Source organism: Misgurnus anguillicaudatus, chromosome 12 (assembly GCF_027580225.2).
Source record: "Misgurnus anguillicaudatus chromosome 12, ASM2758022v2, whole genome shotgun sequence".
Taxonomy (NCBI): domain Eukaryota; kingdom Metazoa; phylum Chordata; class Actinopteri; order Cypriniformes; family Cobitidae; genus Misgurnus; species Misgurnus anguillicaudatus.
Genome location: NC_073348.2, coordinates 29,590,709 through 29,610,899, shown reverse-complemented (window position 1 = coordinate 29,610,899; position 20,191 = coordinate 29,590,709). Strand labels below are relative to the sequence as shown.

General features: G+C 38.6%; 1 protein-coding gene across 32 annotated transcripts in view; it reads right to left on the bottom strand.

Annotated features, from left to right (window-relative positions):
• The window catches only part of dlg2 (discs, large homolog 2 (Drosophila)), a 277,202-nt gene that overhangs the window by 197,442 nt on the left and 59,569 nt on the right, over window positions 1-20,191 (bottom strand). The window contains exon 1 of one of the 32 annotated variants that reach the window (XM_055208323.2): window positions 12,334-12,473. The exons of 28 other annotated variants lie outside the window; for them this stretch is intronic. In XM_055208323.2, the coding sequence (XP_055064298.2) occupies window positions 12,334-12,375 (42 nt within the window). In that variant the 5' untranslated portion in view covers window positions 12,376-12,473. Of the gene's footprint in view, window positions 1-2,458; window positions 2,677-10,310; window positions 10,459-10,518; window positions 10,662-12,333; window positions 12,474-20,191 lie in introns of those variants that run through there. 3 more of the 32 variants (XM_055208337.2, XM_055208336.2, XM_055208334.2) reach the window with 3 other exon arrangements.

Genomic DNA, 20,191 nt, shown 5'->3' with positions numbered 1-20,191 from the left:
CAAGTTTGGAACGACATGAGGGTGAGTCATTAATGACATTATTTTCATTTTGGGTGAACTATCCCTTTAAAGGAATACTCCGGCCAAATATAAAAATTACCCCATGATTTACTCACCCTCAACAATGGGTTAATAAAGGTCTTTAAGTGCTTTAAGGCTTTGCATGCCTCTTTTATATTTACATACTTTTTACATTTTTATGCATTTAGTGCATACTATTTAAAGTGAATTACGATGGATTCAAATATATCAGTATGTGTGATCCCAGGGAATCAAACCGATGACTTTTGTGCTGCCAAAACTCCAACAGTAACAGTAACACAAATTTATTAAAGGAATATTCCATTTTCTTAAAAGAAAAATCCAGATAATTTACTCACCACCATGTCATCCAAAATGTTGATGTCTTTCTTTGTTCAGTCGAGAAGAAATTATGTTTTTTTTGAGGAAAACATTGCAGGATTTTTCTCATTTTAATGGACTTTAATAGACACCAACAATTAACACTTAACTCGTAACAGTTTTTTTCAACGGAGTTTCAAAGGATTATAAACAATCCCAAACGAGGCATAAGGGTCTTATCTAGCAAAACGATTGTCATTTTTTACAAGAAAAATAACAAATAAACACTTTTAAAGCACAACCTCTCGTCTAGATCCGGTCCAGCGCAACATAACGTAAATGCGTAGTGACGTAGGGAGGTCACGTGTTACATATATAAAACGCACATTTGCGGACCATTGTAAACAATAAACTGACACAAAGACATTAATTAGTATCAGTTGACATACTACAACGTAGGAACGGTCCTCTTTCAACACACTTGTAAACACTGGGGCGGAGTTTCGCGTTCGTCTTCTGTGACCTCTTGACATCATGACGTATTACGTGGGGTCACGCTGGCGCATCACGACCAGATCTAGATGAGAAGTTGTGCTTTAAAAGTGTATATTTGTTATTTTTCTTCAATCGTTTTGCTAGATAAGACCCTTATGCCTCGTTTGGGATTGTTTATAGTCCTTTGAAACTCTGTTGAAAAAAAACTTTTACGTGTTGAGTTAAGTGTTAATTGTTGGTGTCTATTAAAGTCTATTAAAATGAGAAAAATCCTGCAATGTTTTCCTCAAAAAACATAATTTCTTCTCGACTGAACAAAGAAAGACAACAACATTTTGGATGACATGGTGGTGAGTAAATTATCTGGATTTTTCTATTAAGAAATTGGAATATTCCTTTAAAGCCTCATTGATGAATAAAGCAAATCAATAAATCAAATATACCCATACAACAGGACCAGTTTTTTAGTGTCATCCAATGAGCAGATTAGCCAGACTGTTACTGTACAGTATGTGTGTGTATCAGTGTGAGACAGGAACAGCCCTTGCATCTGTTAGCTGCTCATGTTTACCACTCTTACAAGGCAAAGTAGCGGGTAACATGAGCACTGTCTCTCAGACACACACACACACACACACACAGTCTTGATCCAAACGACAGTCTGTAGCCAGGTCGAAACACGAGAGTCTACGTGAACAATGGTGTTATTCTGAGGGGGAACAGATGAGATGAAGGACGTACTCAGAGATCCTGATTGGAGCTGATCAACGAAGGCTGTGTGAATACAGACTGGGAACATGTTCATCTCTATTCATTCCACCTCTCTCTTACTCTTTCCACCTCTTTCTATCTTGTTTTCATTGTCTTCAAAGATACTCCTTTGTGAAAGTTTATGACTATGTTTGCATGATGAAGTACTTCGAAGTTTGGTGCTTATCTACCTCTTCATCTCTTAAAGCATGCTATTATAAATGCATGCTTACGTGTGGAGAACCCTCGAGGGGAAGTGTCGTACATGAGAGAAAACATCATGAATTGGGGTATCAAACATGACCACAAACGTCCGTCTTAGCGCATGATCTTTGAACAGAGACGTATGCTCGGCATACACCCGCATGCTTGCTGGGAAGTTTGGCGGGTAGTGCAAACTTATTTTAAACTGAGAGTCATGTGTATAACAAATCAATAAAACTCCACTATATGATGGATAAATAAAGACGTCTGGATTATGATTGACAGTGAGACAGAAAGGGGAAGAGAGAGAAAACAAAGAAAACAACAGAATTAAAAGGATTTTACCCAAAGTAACTTACAGTGCATCACAAAGTACACATTTTATAAGCATGTGTGTTCCCTAGGATCGAACCCATGACCTTTGCACTGCTAATGCAATGCTCTACCAGATGTGCTACAGAAAAGACTGAGAAAGATTGCAGGGCTAGCCACTTTACTGCAGTTATTTCCAGTAACGTCAGAGCAGAAACACTCTAAACAACAACTTACACATGCAACTCGCAATGTTTACGACATCATCCGACTAGAGAGTTGAACAACACATAATCACTTCGGTTTTATGGTCCTCCCCGCACTTGAGAAGATGCATAAAGTCTGCTTGTCTTACCTCTGAGTTTCTCTCTCTCTGTTCCTGCATGCTTCTCTGAGTGTGTAAGTGTGTATGTGTGGGTGCGTTTGAATAGGCGGTCGGTCGGAAAGTAAAAAGGTTTGCATGCACCGTAGAGTGGCTTCCCTTTCGCTGGGCAGACTGTGTGCATTGTGTGTGTGCGTGTGGCAGAGATGTGGGAAGGCCCTGAATCACTTCCCCACCGCTGCATCCAGCGCTCTGCGGCACTCAGCGAATCTACTGCAGGAGCGCAGCCAAGCAGGAACCAGAAGAGGGCCACTGTGCCCGACCGGACAAACTGTACTGCAACACGGTTTCTATTCAGGAAGCCAGCGGTTGACAGGTACACCGTACAAGAGATTTTTTAGTTTATGAGGCTGAATTAATGTTAGCATCTGGCAAAGCCCACAGGGGTATTCATTTATTAGTCACACATATTTACTGGTGTTTTTTAGATGATCTTATGGGAATGTTTATGGGGTGGCTAATTTGCAATATTCCTATGAAGTGAATCACACAAAAATGTACAATTGACCTATGGCTAAGCCACGCCCCCAAATGTGATGAGCCAATCACAGTGCGCATAGCAACCCAATACACTGGAACATTCTTTCCTTCCATTGAAATGCATTGCAGTTAGTCAGTTTTCATTCGTTTTTATGTTTTTCTTGTCATTTTAAGTTTAAAATGGTCAAACGGTGTGCATGGGGTACATGCAACTCACACACCAGGTATCCCTGAGCAAAAACTCTTTAGTGTTGCTTTAAGCATAGGTGGGTGATTCTCACGAAACCATTGAAACACCACGGCACTAATGATTTTAGCTTTAAAATGTGTAATATAGTAACATTAAAAAGCATCAGAATTAACCCAATACTGTGTTCTACCTTGCAAAATGTGTGATTTCAACATAAGAATTTATAATTGTAAATTTTATCTCATTTTCTGCTGAAATTCTCATTACCGCAATGTGTCCGGCTGTGTTTGAACATACGTTATGTTGTAATTTAATCAAATTAACACAAAAATATTAAGAAAAAAATAAATGGATGTTTTGCTAGACTACTTTAGATGACAGAAAAAATATTTACTGAATATTCATGTATAATAATAATGAAGAAAAAATTAGGAAAATGATGTGTCCATGCCTGATGTTCTCATCCTCCGCAACACTTTTTGAGAACAGTTTAAGCACACATACAGAATTTTAATAAAGTTTGATTTTGAGTGATCAAGCACATGGACCAGTTACTTCAAGATGGCTACCAGGTAAGATCATTTTTTTTACAGTTAATTTGAAATATTGTCTTGTCAGAATGCTTACACGACATTTTGATTATCATTACCGCAACAGATGCTTATTAAATGTTAATTTAATTAATAGAAGCATAATACTTTGATTTTAAATACATGTGCAGAATCTCCAAATTATGTTCTTTCAGGTTTGTCATGTCATTTTGAAAATATGTCAGTGTTGATGTTTTCTGACTGTTGCGGTAATGAGATTTTTTAGGACTAATTTTTTAAATTATGTTACAAAAAGTGTTAAATGATAAGTAAAAGTTTTTAAATTAATGTTCCCATTTACTCCAGACTTTGTTTTTCAATGTCTGGTGGGAAAAAAAGTAAATTTAAGCAATTTTTACATTTTCATGCTTGACATTTTTAAAACCAAGTTTTCGTGAGAATCACCCAGGTATGCTGTTACTTTTCTCAGCAATCACAGTAATCTTTTTCATCAGACAGATATAATTAGCAGTATGTACAGTAGCAGAGCGATGACACTTCCAACAAAATAGCAATGAGCTACAAAACACATTGCAAATTGCATAGCAGTACTTCTTATTATAACTCACACATATTTTGCTTTTGAAAGTGCAAAGATATAGCTATTTTAGTAGTTACTTTGGTAATTGGTTTACTGCAATGAGCTGTCAATGTGTGTTTGGTATCAATGCATGACAAGAACAATCTGTGCTTGTGCATTTTTAAGTGTATGTGTTACAATGACAGGCAAGTGTGTGTCCATGTGTGTCAGAGAGAGAGAAAGAGAAACTGCAGCTGGTTTAAAGAAGCTGTAGTGGGTGGTGGCGACTCTGTCTTCACTAAATAACAGGAACACGTTAAAACTACACACACCCACAATAAACAGACACAAGCACAAGGAAACACAAGCTTGTGTACTTAAGCTGAAGGAAAGCTCTAGGGACACCAGCAAGATTTTCAACTAACATCAAACATCAAACACCACTGCTGGCCCTCTTATTACAGGCAAAAGAAATACAGAGCACATCAGTAACTGTATGGAAGGTTAGAGTTACATATAAATTATTATACATAGGGGTGGGCGATATGACCAAAATCGTATATCACTATAGGATTCCTTTTATAGCATGATAACGATATGTATCACGGTAGAGTTTATTTATCTTCTAATAAGGTTTTTATGTTATTAAAATATTTTATGCCATAGAATTTTCTTATTAATTAAATAAAAGTGTTTATAATTCTCATAATTCACAATTCATCACTTAAACTCACAGGTAAAACTAATAGATTTGGCACACATAAAGCTTTTATTATTTGATTGTCATTGAGACAGACAGCTTTAAGATCTACTGAAATGCAAGGATCTTTAATGTTAACACATCAGATATTTTTCCTCAACAGTTAAAGCAACACTATGTAGTTTTTTTTTACCTTTAAATAATGTCTCTGAAATTATTTCAGTGATAGAACAACTTTTAACTGGACAAATTGTACTGTTGCTGCAACCTGAGCAGCCTCCTAGCTGCTACATGCACACTCTGAAAGTGGCGGTGGAAAGTAGAGCACACAGCCCCGCCCCTGATACCAGACACTGTTGCGCTTTTCAACCACATGGGGGAGCTGTAAGTCATTTTTACATGGAAACTACATAGTGTTGCTTTAACCAAACATTCACTTCAGATATAACAGATTATAGGTCCTACCTGCGTGAATTCTTGTCAAAACAGATATTTGTTGTGTAGATGTCTATATATCGGGGTCGTGCACGTGCAAGATCGTTCTTGAGTCTTGTTGCTCTTAATAACTTATTAAACATTAATCAGGTCCCAACTTTAAATCAAGCAAGTCCTGCAATTTATTTTTTAAATTTCTGCATGCTTTAAAAACTAAACCAAAATACGATGCATGCATCTGGATGGAGATGCATCTTTGCATTAGATCATTTATGACGGTTCACCTCTCAGAAAACGTACAAATAGTCAAGAGCAGTGACTCAATGCGGTTTGATAAACATGAGTGACAGACAGGAGCAAAATTAGGTCACTTCCCCTTTAAGTGCCGATGTCCTGCAGAGTTTAGCTCCAGTTCTAATCAAGCACACCTGAAATAGCTAATCAAGATCTAAAGAGTCATCTGAAAACAACCGGCAGGCAAGGTTTTATCAGGGTTGGAGCTAAAATCTCCAGGACATTGGCCTCCAGGATCAACGTTGCCTACCCTGCGAAATATACTGTTACACATGCATATTTCTCTTTTAGCTGTTTACTTTCTCTTATCTCTTTCCCCGCCATTGACGAGATAACTCGTCAATTAAGGGAAAACACTTACCTGCCAATGACAAGAATTACCAGCTTTCCACAATATCGCTATTATCCACCAAGTGGCGCACTTCCACAAGTTAAACAACCCGGAAGAAATGCTTTAGGTGAAAGAGAAAGAACTCCGTGTATGTTTTGAGGATGGCTCTGAATCTGATCTCTATTAAAAGTCCTTCACAAAAATTGAATAATCGCCGCTTTTTGCTCAAAATTGGGTGTTTTTGAAAAACCTATATTTGAGAGGTGATAAAAAGAGAACTAATGAAGGTAGGATGAAACGTTTTTTTTTTTTTTTTTGAAAGCAGAGGGTCTGTTCTTTCATTTGATATATAGGGCCCTATTTTAACGATCTGAAAACCAAGTGCGAAGCGCAAAGCGCAAGTGACTTTGTGGGCGGATATTGGGCGCTGTTGCTATCTTCCCGGTGGGAGAAATAACTCTTGCGCCAGGCGCAAATCAATAAGGCGTTGGTCTGAAGTAGGTTCATTATTCATAGGTGTGGTTTGGGCGTAACTTCAAATAAGCCAATCAGAACGCTATCCAACATTCCCTTTAAACGCAAGGGCGCAAGTTCCATGGCGGGTTGCTATGATTATGATGGATTTACCAGGCGCATGCCAGGAGCCAAGGAGACCCACGTTCTTGTAAGAGCAGTCAAAGACAGAAAAGTTGTTTTGTATGGGGATAGGAGAAACCCGCCCAAATCAGCGTAGGTTAAACAGGCGTGAGAGGAAATAGCCACAATTGTCTCATCAGCTGGCATCCCCATCGTTGCGCCAAGCGCTACAATGATGTCAGGAGACGGGGGAATCCCAAGCTTGCCAGCATAAATCGGGCACGCCATTTAAAGGGAGGTGGATCTGCTTCTACACAGGACCTGACGCCAGCAGAGGACATCGCTGCGTCCACCTTCACGCTGAAAGGGTTTGGGGGCTTTGAAATCGGACCCAAGAAACGCAAGCAAGGTCCAACACCAAAGTACACTTACAAATCAAGTTCATATACATTAAGGTTTCTTATGAAAACATTTGAATTATTATTTACATAAAATAAACGTAATACAGCCACACAACAAACTTATGAAAATATTTTAATCGTTATTTTTTAATTAATTTTTTAACGCAGCCACACAATAAATAAAAACTATCACCACAATGCTCACCACTATGATTTCCCTTATCTCATGTGTTAATATTTTTTATTGTAACAATTTATGATTTGCAAAAATAACTGTTGCATCTGTGTAGATTAGATAGGCAATGCGCGTTGTGCACACTATACATTATGGTCAAGCATGCGCTCTTAAAATAGCATAATGAACCACGCGCCACTGACTTTAGACTAGTTTTTTTTGGTCAGTGGCGCAATTGTTTTTTGAAACTGCAAAATAGCATCAGGGATGGTTTGCGCCGGAACACGCCTCCTTTTTTGCGCTGAACCGCCCAGGGAGCGCAAGTTCATCCCCTAGTTTGCCGTCGTGCGTCTGTGGATGGAAAAACCCGCTGTGCGCCGGTGCAAAAATACGAATGATACATGCGTCACTGACAAAGTCAATTGCGTTGGGTGCAAGATAGGGCCCATATTGTTTGTTTACATATTTAAAGAAGAACATTTTCTGGAAGGCATTGAACTTTTGTGAAAATCACAAAAAATGCTGGGGCTGGCTGGCAACTTCTTTTAAAAACGCTGGCGGGAAAAGAATTAAGAACTAAATGGTCGTGTTTATGAGGATACTTGCAAAGATGAGAATTTTCGCACATGTATGTATTTAAGGCCAATATTGCAACAAAAATGCTCACAAATGCTCGATTTGCATGCTCCTCTCACACAGAAAAAGTGTGCGCATATAGATCTGTTGTTTGTGTTTTAATGGCTTAAATTCACTTGTTTTAAAACTGCTGTGCTTAAATATGTGTTTAAAAGTTTTCGTGACCACACGCACAGCAATGTGACGTGGGCGCGTAACTTTCATAGAGACGATAGTCCAAAATCTCATATCTACCGGCTTATCGCCCACCCCTAATTATAAAAATATAATTATTATTGACAATTTGTATTTCATATTATTCAGTAAAAAAAACGGAGAGTCCAGAGTCTGCTAAAGGTGTTTATGATAGACAGAATAGGATAACATTTACTTAAAGTTGTGAGAATATGTTCTGTTAACAGTCACACAACATCTTATACTGGGTTTACACTAGCCGCGGTAGAGGCGTCAAGCGCGAGTGATTTTTATGTTAAGTCAATGTGAAGACGCATTGAAGCGCGTCTGAAGGTCACGCGGCGCGAATGAGGCGTTTAGCGTGGCGCGGTACATGCGATTTTGCCTCATTCGCGCATCTAGTTTGCGCGAATGGCGCAAATTGAGCGTTGCCTCGGCAAACACGCGAGTTGAAAATTTGGAACTTTGGTGGAAAAACGTGCAGCGTTAACCAATCAGGAGCTTGCTCTAGTAGTCGCAGAAGCCCCTCCCATGACGCAAATTTCCGAGTGAATGTCTCGATGACAAGAGTTTCACACGCAGCTTTCACACACGAATGAAGCGAGTAAACTCAAAATGTTCAAGCTGCAAACTAGACGCAGTAGTCGCGAATTTGACGCCTCAAATGCGGCTGGTGTGAACCCAGGGTTACAGTCACAGCTCTAATAGAGTATCAATATGAACAAAACTACTGCTATTCGCACAGGATACAGAACATGTAACCATAGTGACTTTAACGTTGGAGCTATTGATATAAATGACATTTCAGTTTAGCAGGCCAAACATTTTTCGCCTATTGGTGAACCATGACATAGAATAAGCCATATGATCTCCGGCTAAAGACACATTGGTTGGAAATTGCATTTACTGTTCGAATGTGTATGTGCGCATCTATTCACCCAGAATGTTTCCTTTATGTGAAAGGTTAAAGCACTAAGCACTATTTCTGGCTCACACTATCATTATGTCGAAAGTGGGGATATGCAACATGATAATTGCCATCAGCTGGCACTTCAAGCCAAATATAAATTCTAAACAGTTAGTGAATAAATAACTTCACAGTGTTTATGGTTACACTACCCAAAAGTTGCGTTTGCAGTGACTTGCACACATGTCCGATGGCCACAAAAAGTTAACCTTTGTGCTAATGAAAAAATCAGGTAATAGCATTCAAAGAATCAAAATCACTTAAAGGAATAGTCTACTCATTTTCAATATTAAAATATGTTATTACCTTAACTAAGAATTGTTGATACATCCCTCTATCATCTGTGTGCGTGCACGTAAGCGCTGGAGCGCGCTGCGACGCTTCGATAGCATTTAGCTTAGCCCCATTCATTCAATGGTACCATTTAGAGATAAAGTTAGAAGTGACCAAACACATCAACGTTTTTCCTTTTTAAGACGAGCAAGTTTGGTGGTACAAAATAAAACGTAGCGCTTTTCTAAGTGGATTTAAAAGAGGAACTATATTTTATGGCGTAATAGCACTTTTGGGAGTACTTCGACTCGCCTGAAAAGTCCGCTCCCCTTCTCACTCTCATAATGGGAGAGGGAGGGTGTTACTGCCCCGAGTCGAAGTACTCCCAAAAGTGCTATTACGCCATACAATATAGTTCCTCTTTTAAATCCACTTAGAAAAGCGCTACGTTTTATTTTGTACCACCAAACTTGCTCGTCTTAAAAAGGAAAAACGTTGATGTGTTTGGTCACTTCTAACTTTATCTCTAAATGGTACCATTGAATGAATGGGGCTAAGCTAAATGCTATCGAAGCGTCGCAGCGTGCTCCAGCGCTTACGTGCATGCACACAGATATTAGAGGAATGTATCAACATTTCTTAATTAAGGTAATAACATATTTTAATATTGAAAATGAGTAGACTATTCCTTTAACATTTGACTAAGTATCAATTGTTAATGCCTCTATAAAAAATTAACCCACAACCTTTCCCACAGCACATCTTACATCACTGTGCCACACCACATGCATCAGTCTGATCAGATTCATGGTGCTCATGGTACTTGTGTGTTATAGTACTGACGTGGGCAACAGTATTGGGTTGTGGGCCTACGCTCAGATCCCCACTGGTATGGACAGACCAAGTATTTTATTACACATCCCACTAATACCACAGAGAACAGATAACATAAAGCTCCATTTCACTTTACACACACGTTCACCCCATGCACTGACATCAATCTCTTCCTACACACACACAACAGTACTGACTCCTTCACAGACACACAAACCCACTCACACTCCCACGCTTGCCTTCACTTACCAACATTCCAGCTTGCAACACGAGACACAAGATTATTACTACAGTACGATCTCTTAAACGAAAACCTCTCTTCCTCTCGCTCCCATGCCAGCGCGCCCACCCCTACATTTTAGGCATCATGCTTACTGCCAGCTTGATGCACGGGAATGCAGAGATAAGCTGCAGAGAAAAGCAAAGCGACACCTCCTCCACACAAGCAGCAATTTACCGACATCAGAAATCCCGGACGAGCCCCCGCAAGACCTCCTTAATGTGTGCCAACAGCCCAAGGCATGTTTGATTCCTGTCAATGCGCACAGCTTCTAGAAACATCTGCTTTACTCTCCAATAAAGTTTTTGTTCAGTGCAAGAGACAGGATCTCCACACCCTACACCAGGGCTATTCAATTGGCGGCCCGCGGGCCAAACCCGGCCCCCCAGGTAATTTGATCCGGCCCTTTATGTAGTCTGTAAAAAAGACATCTCTAGAATAAATTTAGTAAGTTAGAGAACGGGCCGTACAGTTACGAGTTGATGCGCGTGCGTCTGTTTCATACAGCATGAGCTGCAGAGCGCGAGTCACGTGACTGGTGCGAGCAGCTGTGTCACGTGTTTATATTCGCGCTTTGCTTTGGTCTCCCCCGCTCGCGCCCGCGTCTCAAGATGCAATAGCTGACAGTGGTGAGTTAAGAGACCGGTCTCTAAGGCTGTATTAACTGTATTTGTTGAATATACAGATTAAAAACACAGCCATTTCCGACAATTGTTGTCTGAAATCTCAGCTCAATGACTATCTTATCCACAATGACATTTACGTTAGATGTCTTAATAAAGGAAAGTCGTTGAAACGATTTTGTGAACTAGACAAAAAGTTTCTCCAAAATTCAAAGCAGACTAAATGCTCAAATATTATGCGAGTCATCGTTCTCACACAAGAATGCAATTAAAACGAGTTAATCGCCCATCGCTCACAGCCCAGCACCTGCACCACTGTATGTGCATCGCGCTGACAAACATACAACTGATTTTACTGCTCTTGCGAAATCTAAAAACATATTCTGTCTTATTCGAAGCTAGCCTACTGTTTGCCAGTTATTAAGATGGCGGTTGTAGTGTAAATATGGCTACTGTAATAATTAGCTTTGACAAAAAACAGCATAAAACAATTATGTTCCATATTATAAACTGTTTTGTTATGTGTACTTAAGTGAGTAAATAAGTTAAATTCTCAATGAGTGTGATATGGATCTTATTTACCTATTTAAATGTAAAATAAAGCTTACATGGGCATTTTACAATGCACTTATGTTGTTATGCAAAATTTAAAATATTTATTAATAACATATGAACATGTCTGGATGTAGAAAATCCTACTTAGACATCTAACAATGCACTTATGTTGTTGAATGCAGTCTGAAAATACATGTTTGTAGAAAAAGCCTATTGTACAATGCACTGATTTTGTTTTTATGTAGTTTCAGAATATAACATTAGTATGTTTAAATGTAGGAAAATGTATATCTCCGTTACATCACTGTTATTTCTCCGGCCCCTCATTTGTGATGCTTTTCATGAACTGGCCCCCACGAAAAACTAATTGAATAGCCCTGCCCTACACGATAAGGAAACTTCTTGCTCTGTCAGCAGAGATGGAAAGAGGGAGTGAGGCAGACAGGTGCAGTAACAGCTACTTGCATATTAAACACCTCTTACTTCTTAGTGGACACACTGAAGAAACTGCGGCAGAAAGACAAACGTATGGGAGACAGGCAGACACAGTAGGTAATAAAAGAGTAACAAAAAAAAACTAAATTAAAAGATATAACACAAAGTGGCTTAATGACTGAGAAACATCCATTATATATACAGGAAAGCCATCTTTGGATAAACCTCTTGCATTAAAACTGCAGCATGAAACAAATAAGTAAAAAATAACCAACAGAGATGGCAAAACATCCCAGCGTGGCAACTCCCAGATGTCACAACCACCTGTGTGGCCACATGGCATAATCACACACACATGCATACACGCTGCGAGTCTTACCTTCACGTTGGACCTCAGTGCACAATAACATGCAAAAAACATTGCAGTTAATATGTAGCATAAGGAACGCTCTAACGAAGCAGCGCTTCCTAGTAAAAGGAAATCAAGAAGAGTAGAAAGAGGAAAATGCAGATCAGAGGCGGATCGCATCCCTCAGTGGGCGCTCACAGTACAGCGCTGCTCCTTTAAGGTTGCACGTTCGGTCTCTCTGGATCTGGAACTCGTACAGAGACACACATGGTCAAAAGCATGTGCGGAGAGATACGCTACGTTTCCTGGATATGGGATTTGACAGCAGTAAAAGCCATGCCGAGTAGGGAATTCTTACTCACTATCTTTTGCTCTCTTTTAGTGAAGACCTAATTTGGCACCATGCATAAACTGCAGCAGGTGGACTGGATGTTTTAGTATAAGGAATTGATGTACTAAGTTTGATCATTTCCACACCCCGTGCTGTTATATAACACTTCAAAGCTCTTCCTCATCTACGGTGCATCTAAGCAGCATTCGGCTAAAAAAAGCAAAAGCTTTCCAAGTAGCAAGTCTGTCATTCACAGCGCTTTCTAGAAAATAATTCGCTTTGGGGGAATGTTTATGGGAGTGTTTTATTCTTATTTAAATATGTCAAAACACAATGTGTATACTCATCGGGTCTTGAATAATACATTATGCATGACCGTGCATTAATATGCAAATCAGAAGGGGACCATAAAAATCATCCGCATCACGTTGCTTGTGCGACAAAGAGCAGGATCTGTAAAAAACACATTAAAATGACAAATTACAAGTGGTTTTTCAATTAAACAAAAGATTAAACCTGATGTCACGCTACATTTTTTATTTTATACTTGATATCTGCTGTACGTGTAACTGATTTCTTATTCTTTAATAGTGTGTGTGGTATTTCCCTCTGTACTACTGGACATTAACGGTGCACACTGTACCAGCACATAACCACCACAAGAGGGCAGGAGTCTAACTTACTATAATTCATATTTCTCTATTGTAGTGATTACAGTATGTTAGAAAATATCTGTGAGATGTTTACTACAATACTACATTTACGCATTTGGCATACACTTTAAAGCAACTTTTAAGCTATACATTTTATCAGTATGTGTGTCACTTGAGATCGAACCCATGACCTTTTGCACTGCTAACGCAATGCTCTACCACTCTGATATTACCAATTATGCACACTATATCTAAGTGACAACACACACACACACATTTAAATGTCAATTAAAATGATAGTTCACCCAAAAATGAAAATTCTCATCATTTACTCACACTCTTGTTGTTCTAAACTTGAGTTTTTTATTTTAATAAACACAAAAGTAGATAATTTGATAAATGATAGTAAGCACACAGCTGCCGTAACTATTGACTTTCATAGTAAGAAAAAAAATTATGGAAGTGTTGTGATAAATGATGAAAAAGATATTTTGATAAATGATGGTTTGCACATAGTTGATGGTATCCATGGTTTCCACCGTATTTGTTTTTCCTACTATGGAAGTCAATGGTTACAATCAGCTGTCTGCTTATCATCATTTATCAAAATATCTTCTTTTGTGTCCAGACTAACTTTTTTCACTAGGAGCACAGTGGCCCGCAACTGAAAAGTTTAGGGGCGCAACCAGAAAATTTAGGGGCACACGCCGTAAATCAACATGCTAACCAAATATTCATATTTCTACTAATTTTCACTGTATTACTAATAAATACTTTAATGCTAGATGCAGAAAGTACAATGTGCTGTTTTAAAATTCAGTGTCACATCACAAAAAAAGTCAAATTTACTGGTCGCACATGTGCAACTAGCTGTAAAATTCAGTGGCACACTCAAATTTTGGTTGCTAAATGCCACCATTTGGTGGCAGTCTGGAGCCCTGAGTGTTCATCAAAAAAACTCATACAGGTTTAGACCAACATGAGGATGAGAAAATGAACCCAGAAGTTTTATTTTTGGGTGAACTATCCATTTAACAGGAAAATTACATTGAAAATGTATTAATTCAGTAAAAGCAATAAGAGGACAGATGCAGGCTAATGAATCAGTCAGTAAGAGTCCTTGAAAACACTGATCGTGTTCCAAAATCTGAATCGCACCCCTCCAAAGCTCCAAAATAAAACAGCGGGAAATAATACAAGCCATACTTCACATCGAAACTAAATTGCTCATCTCTGCTGCAACAAAAAGATAATGCCAGCTAATAAAAATGAACGATGTGTGCATTCAGTTTTAGCTTCAAATTACCATGGCAACTATACTCGAGCATAACCATGCCATAGTTACTGCAATTGTTACCAGGGTTGTCATTTAATCTCACTGTACCCAGGGCATTTTTTATGATTGTGATGTACCACAGATATGAATGGGTCGCGTGTCACAGGGCCTGGAACAGCGTTTTTGGGTGTACCCTCTTGACAGGACTATTACAAATAAAGATGACTCAAGATTCTTTGTTGGACTGTTTGGTTTATTCAATACAACCTTTAACATCAACAAAACATTTCTGTTTTTGTTTACTATAAAGTATAACAGGGGTCTCCAACCTTTTTGTGAGCAAGGGCTTCCACAATGGATAAAACAATCGGGAGGGCTACTTTTTTGATAAAGTCTACTTTTATTATAACTTTATAGTTATACTTTATAACTTTTTAGTTATACTTTTTTGCTGATTTTTATTTTATTTTAATTGTTTTATCAATGTTTAAAATGTTAAAGGGACACTCCACTTTTTTGGAAATAGGCTCATTTTTCAGCTTCCATAGAGTTAAACATTTGATTTTTAGCGTTTTGGAATCCATTCAGCCAATCTCCGGGTCTGGCGGTACCACTTTTAGCATAGCTTAGCATAATCCATTGAATCTGATTAGACCATTAGCATTGCACTCAAAAATTAGTTTCGATATTTATCCTATTTAAAACTTGACTCTTAGTTACACCGTGTAGTAAGGCCGACAAAAAATTTAAAGTTGCGATTTTCTACGCAGATATGCTATGAACCACACTCTCAATCCGGCGCAACAATCAAGGACCTCGCCGCCGCACCATGGCCGCAGCAGGCGCAACAACACTACACACTGCCCGAAAATAGTCCCCTGCTATTGAAAGTTACCAAGGGAACTATTTTGGCCGCTGTATAATATCTTTGTGCCTGATGTGATATTAAAAATATGTAATAAATGAATATTAAAATTGAAGCAAATATTAGAATGTGCTTTGGTGGGCACTTGCAGACTCTATGCGGACAACGTGGTGCCTGCAGGCACCATGTTGGAGGGCACTGAAGTATTGCATACTTTGTAGTACACTATAAAAATAAAATGAATGGTTATTCTATGGCATCAGTGTGAAGAACCTTTTAATTACCTTTATTTTTTAAGAATATAACTACTCTTTTATAATAATAACAACTTAATTAATAACAATTAATTTAGATGACAAACTATTTCAAATTTTTTTATTGACCAAAAATATTACCACTGTGCACCTCAAGCTCTTTCAAAGATTCAAAATGATGTCCTTTTAAGTATAGAGTGCGGTAATATCCAGCTGTGGAGAAGCAGGTGAATGTGTGTGTATGTGTAAATCCGAGTGCCCTCGCGATCTTTGGTGCTGTTGTGAAGCGCGGGCGAGTGCCAGCATGCAGTGGGAGGCATCTGAGATGCTTAAGAGAATATATTTTTGGTGCCAGCCTCCTTGTTACCAGGGAAACTAGTTGTTCTCATGGTTAGCAGCTTTACAGTATAGATGAGCACACAAAAAACGAAGGAAAGAAGATGAGGGGGTGACAAAAAAGAAGGGAGTACCGAAGCAGAAGACTGAGGGGGTGGAAAACAGTGAGGAGGTGAGAAAGATAGCGGAGGCGACTGAATTAACAAATTAGCCTGGGACCTGCACCATTCGGGCACGAAATAGGTTTTATGCAAGAGAAAACTCCAGATACTCCATCAGAGGGACTTTTTTGCCTATGAAAACTTCTTGATGTGAACAGAAATAGATGCAGAAATAAACGATGGACAAATATGGCTACATACGCTAGAACCACAGACAGGACAAGAGATGAGCAGGCATTGGTGCACTGAAGCCAAAACACTTTAACAAGCACAAATCTATCTTCTCCCAGAGGCGGTTCATGCTGAAAGAATGAGTCATACACTCCTGTTCACACACACAAACAGCTTTCTCATTCTGCTTTTACACAGGTACACATGCACACACATTAAAATGCTAGAAAGGTCACATTAAGGGCTTTAAAAATAACTCAGACTTTCAATTATTTTGGTGTGGATGTGTTTGAATCTTTTTTGAATCACATCCAGGGCACGAAGCTCCCGTTCCACCACATCCCAAAGATGCTCTATTTGGTTGAGATCTGGTGACTGTGGGGGCCATTTTAGTACAGTGAACTCATTGTCATGTTCAAGAAACCAATTTGAAATCATTCGAGCTTTGTGACATGGTGCATTATCCTGCTGGATCAGAGGATGGGTACGTGGAGGTCATGGACATGGACAGAAACAATGCTCAGGTAGGCTGTGGCATTTAAACGATGCCCAATTGGCACTAAGAAGCCTAAAGTGTGCCAAGAAAACATCCCCCACACCATTACCACATTGCATTAATGAGAAATTGAACAGGTGTTCCTAATAATCCTTTAGGTGAGTGTATGAATGAATAACATTCAGAAAATTTAGTCTTCAGAATTTAGTTAATGCAGTTTAATATAACCACCAAACTATTGGTATTGGCATTGGTATCGGCAGATATCTGTCTAAATAATCAGGTATCAGTGGAAAGTTTTTTATATTGGTTATATTTGAAGAGTTTGGTTCCAAAACGCGATAAACGCCATTTTTGAAAAAAATGAGTTACTGCCAAAATCAGTATTATATCAGGTCAGTAGTTAAAGTAAATAATTAATTTTACGCAAAATCCAATACCCGCCGTGATATTCTGTCATCTTTTCTCCCTTTTTTCCCAAAATGCGACAAACGCCACTCCACCTTTTTTACAGAACGCAACAAATCCATTTCTGATATTACAGCGGACCATTCACGCAATGTAAACAAACATGGCGGCGCGCTGAGTACACGGAATCCTAATTTTCCTCATCTACTTTGTATTTCGTGATCAACAAACAAAACAAAATAATACTTTAATAGCATTGCCAAACCTGTGATGGTTTTCTGTGACGGGAAAGAAACGTACGCCATCTACATCTAATAATTTCCGCGAGAGGCACTCAGTTGCTTGTTCTCCAGACAGCATCAAGCTTCTCATGCTAAAACATTGTGTTCTTAATATAACAAAGTAAGTGTTTTGGTTAATGCCATTAATGTTTATTTTTTAATCATTGTATACCACTAGTCAACTAAATAAATATAAAATGGTAAAGATGAATGCACATTTATACATTGATTTAATAGATTTATAGCATTTTGAAATAAAAAACTGTCATGGATTTATTGCATTTTGTGGAAAAAAGAATTCGTTTTTATAATAAATCTTTGAAAATCAAGTTATGGATTTGAATTTTTTATGTTTTTATAACCTAAAGATGCTATGTGAAAGTTTGTAACAGAAAATAGTGGTTTTCATCTTGTCACTTTCTTGGTATAGAAAACACGTTTTTACCGAAATTTGTCAAAATGGATTTATTGCGTTTTGGAACCAAACTCTTCACTTGCATCTCTAAAAACAACCCATTATAGGTTAATTTAAACCTATAGTTAGGTTTTTTCATATTTTACACCAGGGGTTTTCAAACTGTGAGTCGAGACCCATTTGTGGGTCACACACATAGACTGTATAAAATATGGACGTAATAGGTTTGTGAAGAGATGTTTTGAAGCCAATAGTAGGCGGAGCATGCCGTTGCCATCTTGGCCGTGCATGACTCGCGGATAACCAAAAATGGGTAAATAGGCGGGACGTGGGTGAAGCTGAGGTGACTGGTTGCTGAAACCACACCCGCCTATCTCAACTCTAGTGACAGGAGTGGCAGTTCACCCGTCACTTAAGTGGCCACTCCCTTAATTATGCAGAACATTAAGGCTTAATATAATTTGAACGGATGAGTTACAAAAAATTCACCCCCTCACAGTTGCCATGAAGGGCAAAATTAGCCATACAGACCAAAAACACTTTTTGTACCAGGCTGTAAACATATTATTTTCTACTTTACAATTGGGCATTTTAACATGGGGGTCTATGGAAATTGACCTCCTTTTGGAGCCAGCCTCTAGCGACCCGTCTATGAAGTCAATGCAGTTTAAGTCACTTCCTTACTGGCTTCATCAGAGATCGGAAGGTTGCCCCTCGGTCACACAGTAGGTTAAGGTGCATCACGCAAAGTCAGTTTAGTCCAAATAATGGACAGTTTAGTTCAAATAATGACTAGCAAAGACAAAGATTTGGATATGATATACTATAAGCCAGTAAGCAACCACCAACTACAGAGAAAACCCTCAAAAATACCCTAGCAACCACCCAAAACACCATAGCAACCGCAAAACAATACTTCTACACCTACAATTAACACCCAGAACATTTTAGCAGTGCTTTGGCAAACACCAGGTCATGGCTTGGGTCTCTGCATACTGAGAGCTGATAGCTGACCTGAAACTTGGTGCAGAGAGAGAGAGAGAGAGAGAGAGAGAGAGAGAGAGAGAGAGAGAGAGAGAGAGAGAGAGAGAGAGAGAGAGAGAGAGAGAGAGAGAGAGAGAGAGAAACTAAACCAATACTGAGGTACCTTCTTAACACTATAGGAGACAGACTTATTGAAACATAATATAGTGATCTGCACCAACAAACAGACTGGGCGTTTCCCACGATGCACCAATGTTGGAAAAAGTTTGAATTTATGCAAATTACCAGTGATACGAAACGGCGACCACCAATGGGAGTGAAGAAAGTCATGTGACCTCTCCTGTGAGATATTGTAGTTGTGTGTAGGCAACATAGAAGTGATTTGACTGTTTTATAAGATTTGTCTCTGCCCACATGCAGGGGTGTAATAAAGAAAGAATGCGTGGAGAGCCGTGTCAGCATTGTCAATTTGGTTTGATTCATGAAATGATAATACTTCATCTTGTTCATGATATTATACAAGGTATGCCGCACTGCTGGAATACAGTTGCTTCACTTCATCATGTCAATTTTTGTCACGAGAGATCCAATGCCAAATCATAATCAGATTTTGGAAAGATTAATAATAAATGTGTATTTGATAAAACAATCTCTGTATTTGTGTGAACAAGTGATCAACAAAAATGCAACCAAAATCAACAGCAGCTACATAATCGCAGTTAACTGTAAGTGTGCAGATTTTATAAGCATGTTGCATGTTAAATCCAGAATGCTTTATTCTTCCTCTTAGACAGCATGTGTGTGAGGCGACAACATTAATCCACAGGCTTAAATAAAGTCTTGAGTAAAGAAAGTTAAGCCTTCGACAGACACACTCATCTACAAAATGCTGACAGTGAAAAACCTGCAGAGGAAAACAGATTTGACTGAGTCAATCTAGAGCAATAATCCATTAGAGGCGGTGTTACAGAGATTTTACCATGGTTAAGGGATGTAACATCTTAAGCACTCTAAAACTATACTGAACATGGTAAAATCACTGTAAAACACAGTTTATTGCTACTATATAATGGTGACAGAAGAAATATTACATAGTTTAGTAAACTATATTAATTAAATCACAATGAAAATTTTTGTGAGTTAAACAACGCATCTATAGAACTGCAATCACAAGTGTATGAAAATTAATCTACAGTGGCTTCAAAAACAGCTCATACAAACAGATTACAGAGCAGCCTTAGTATATTTCAATAGCAG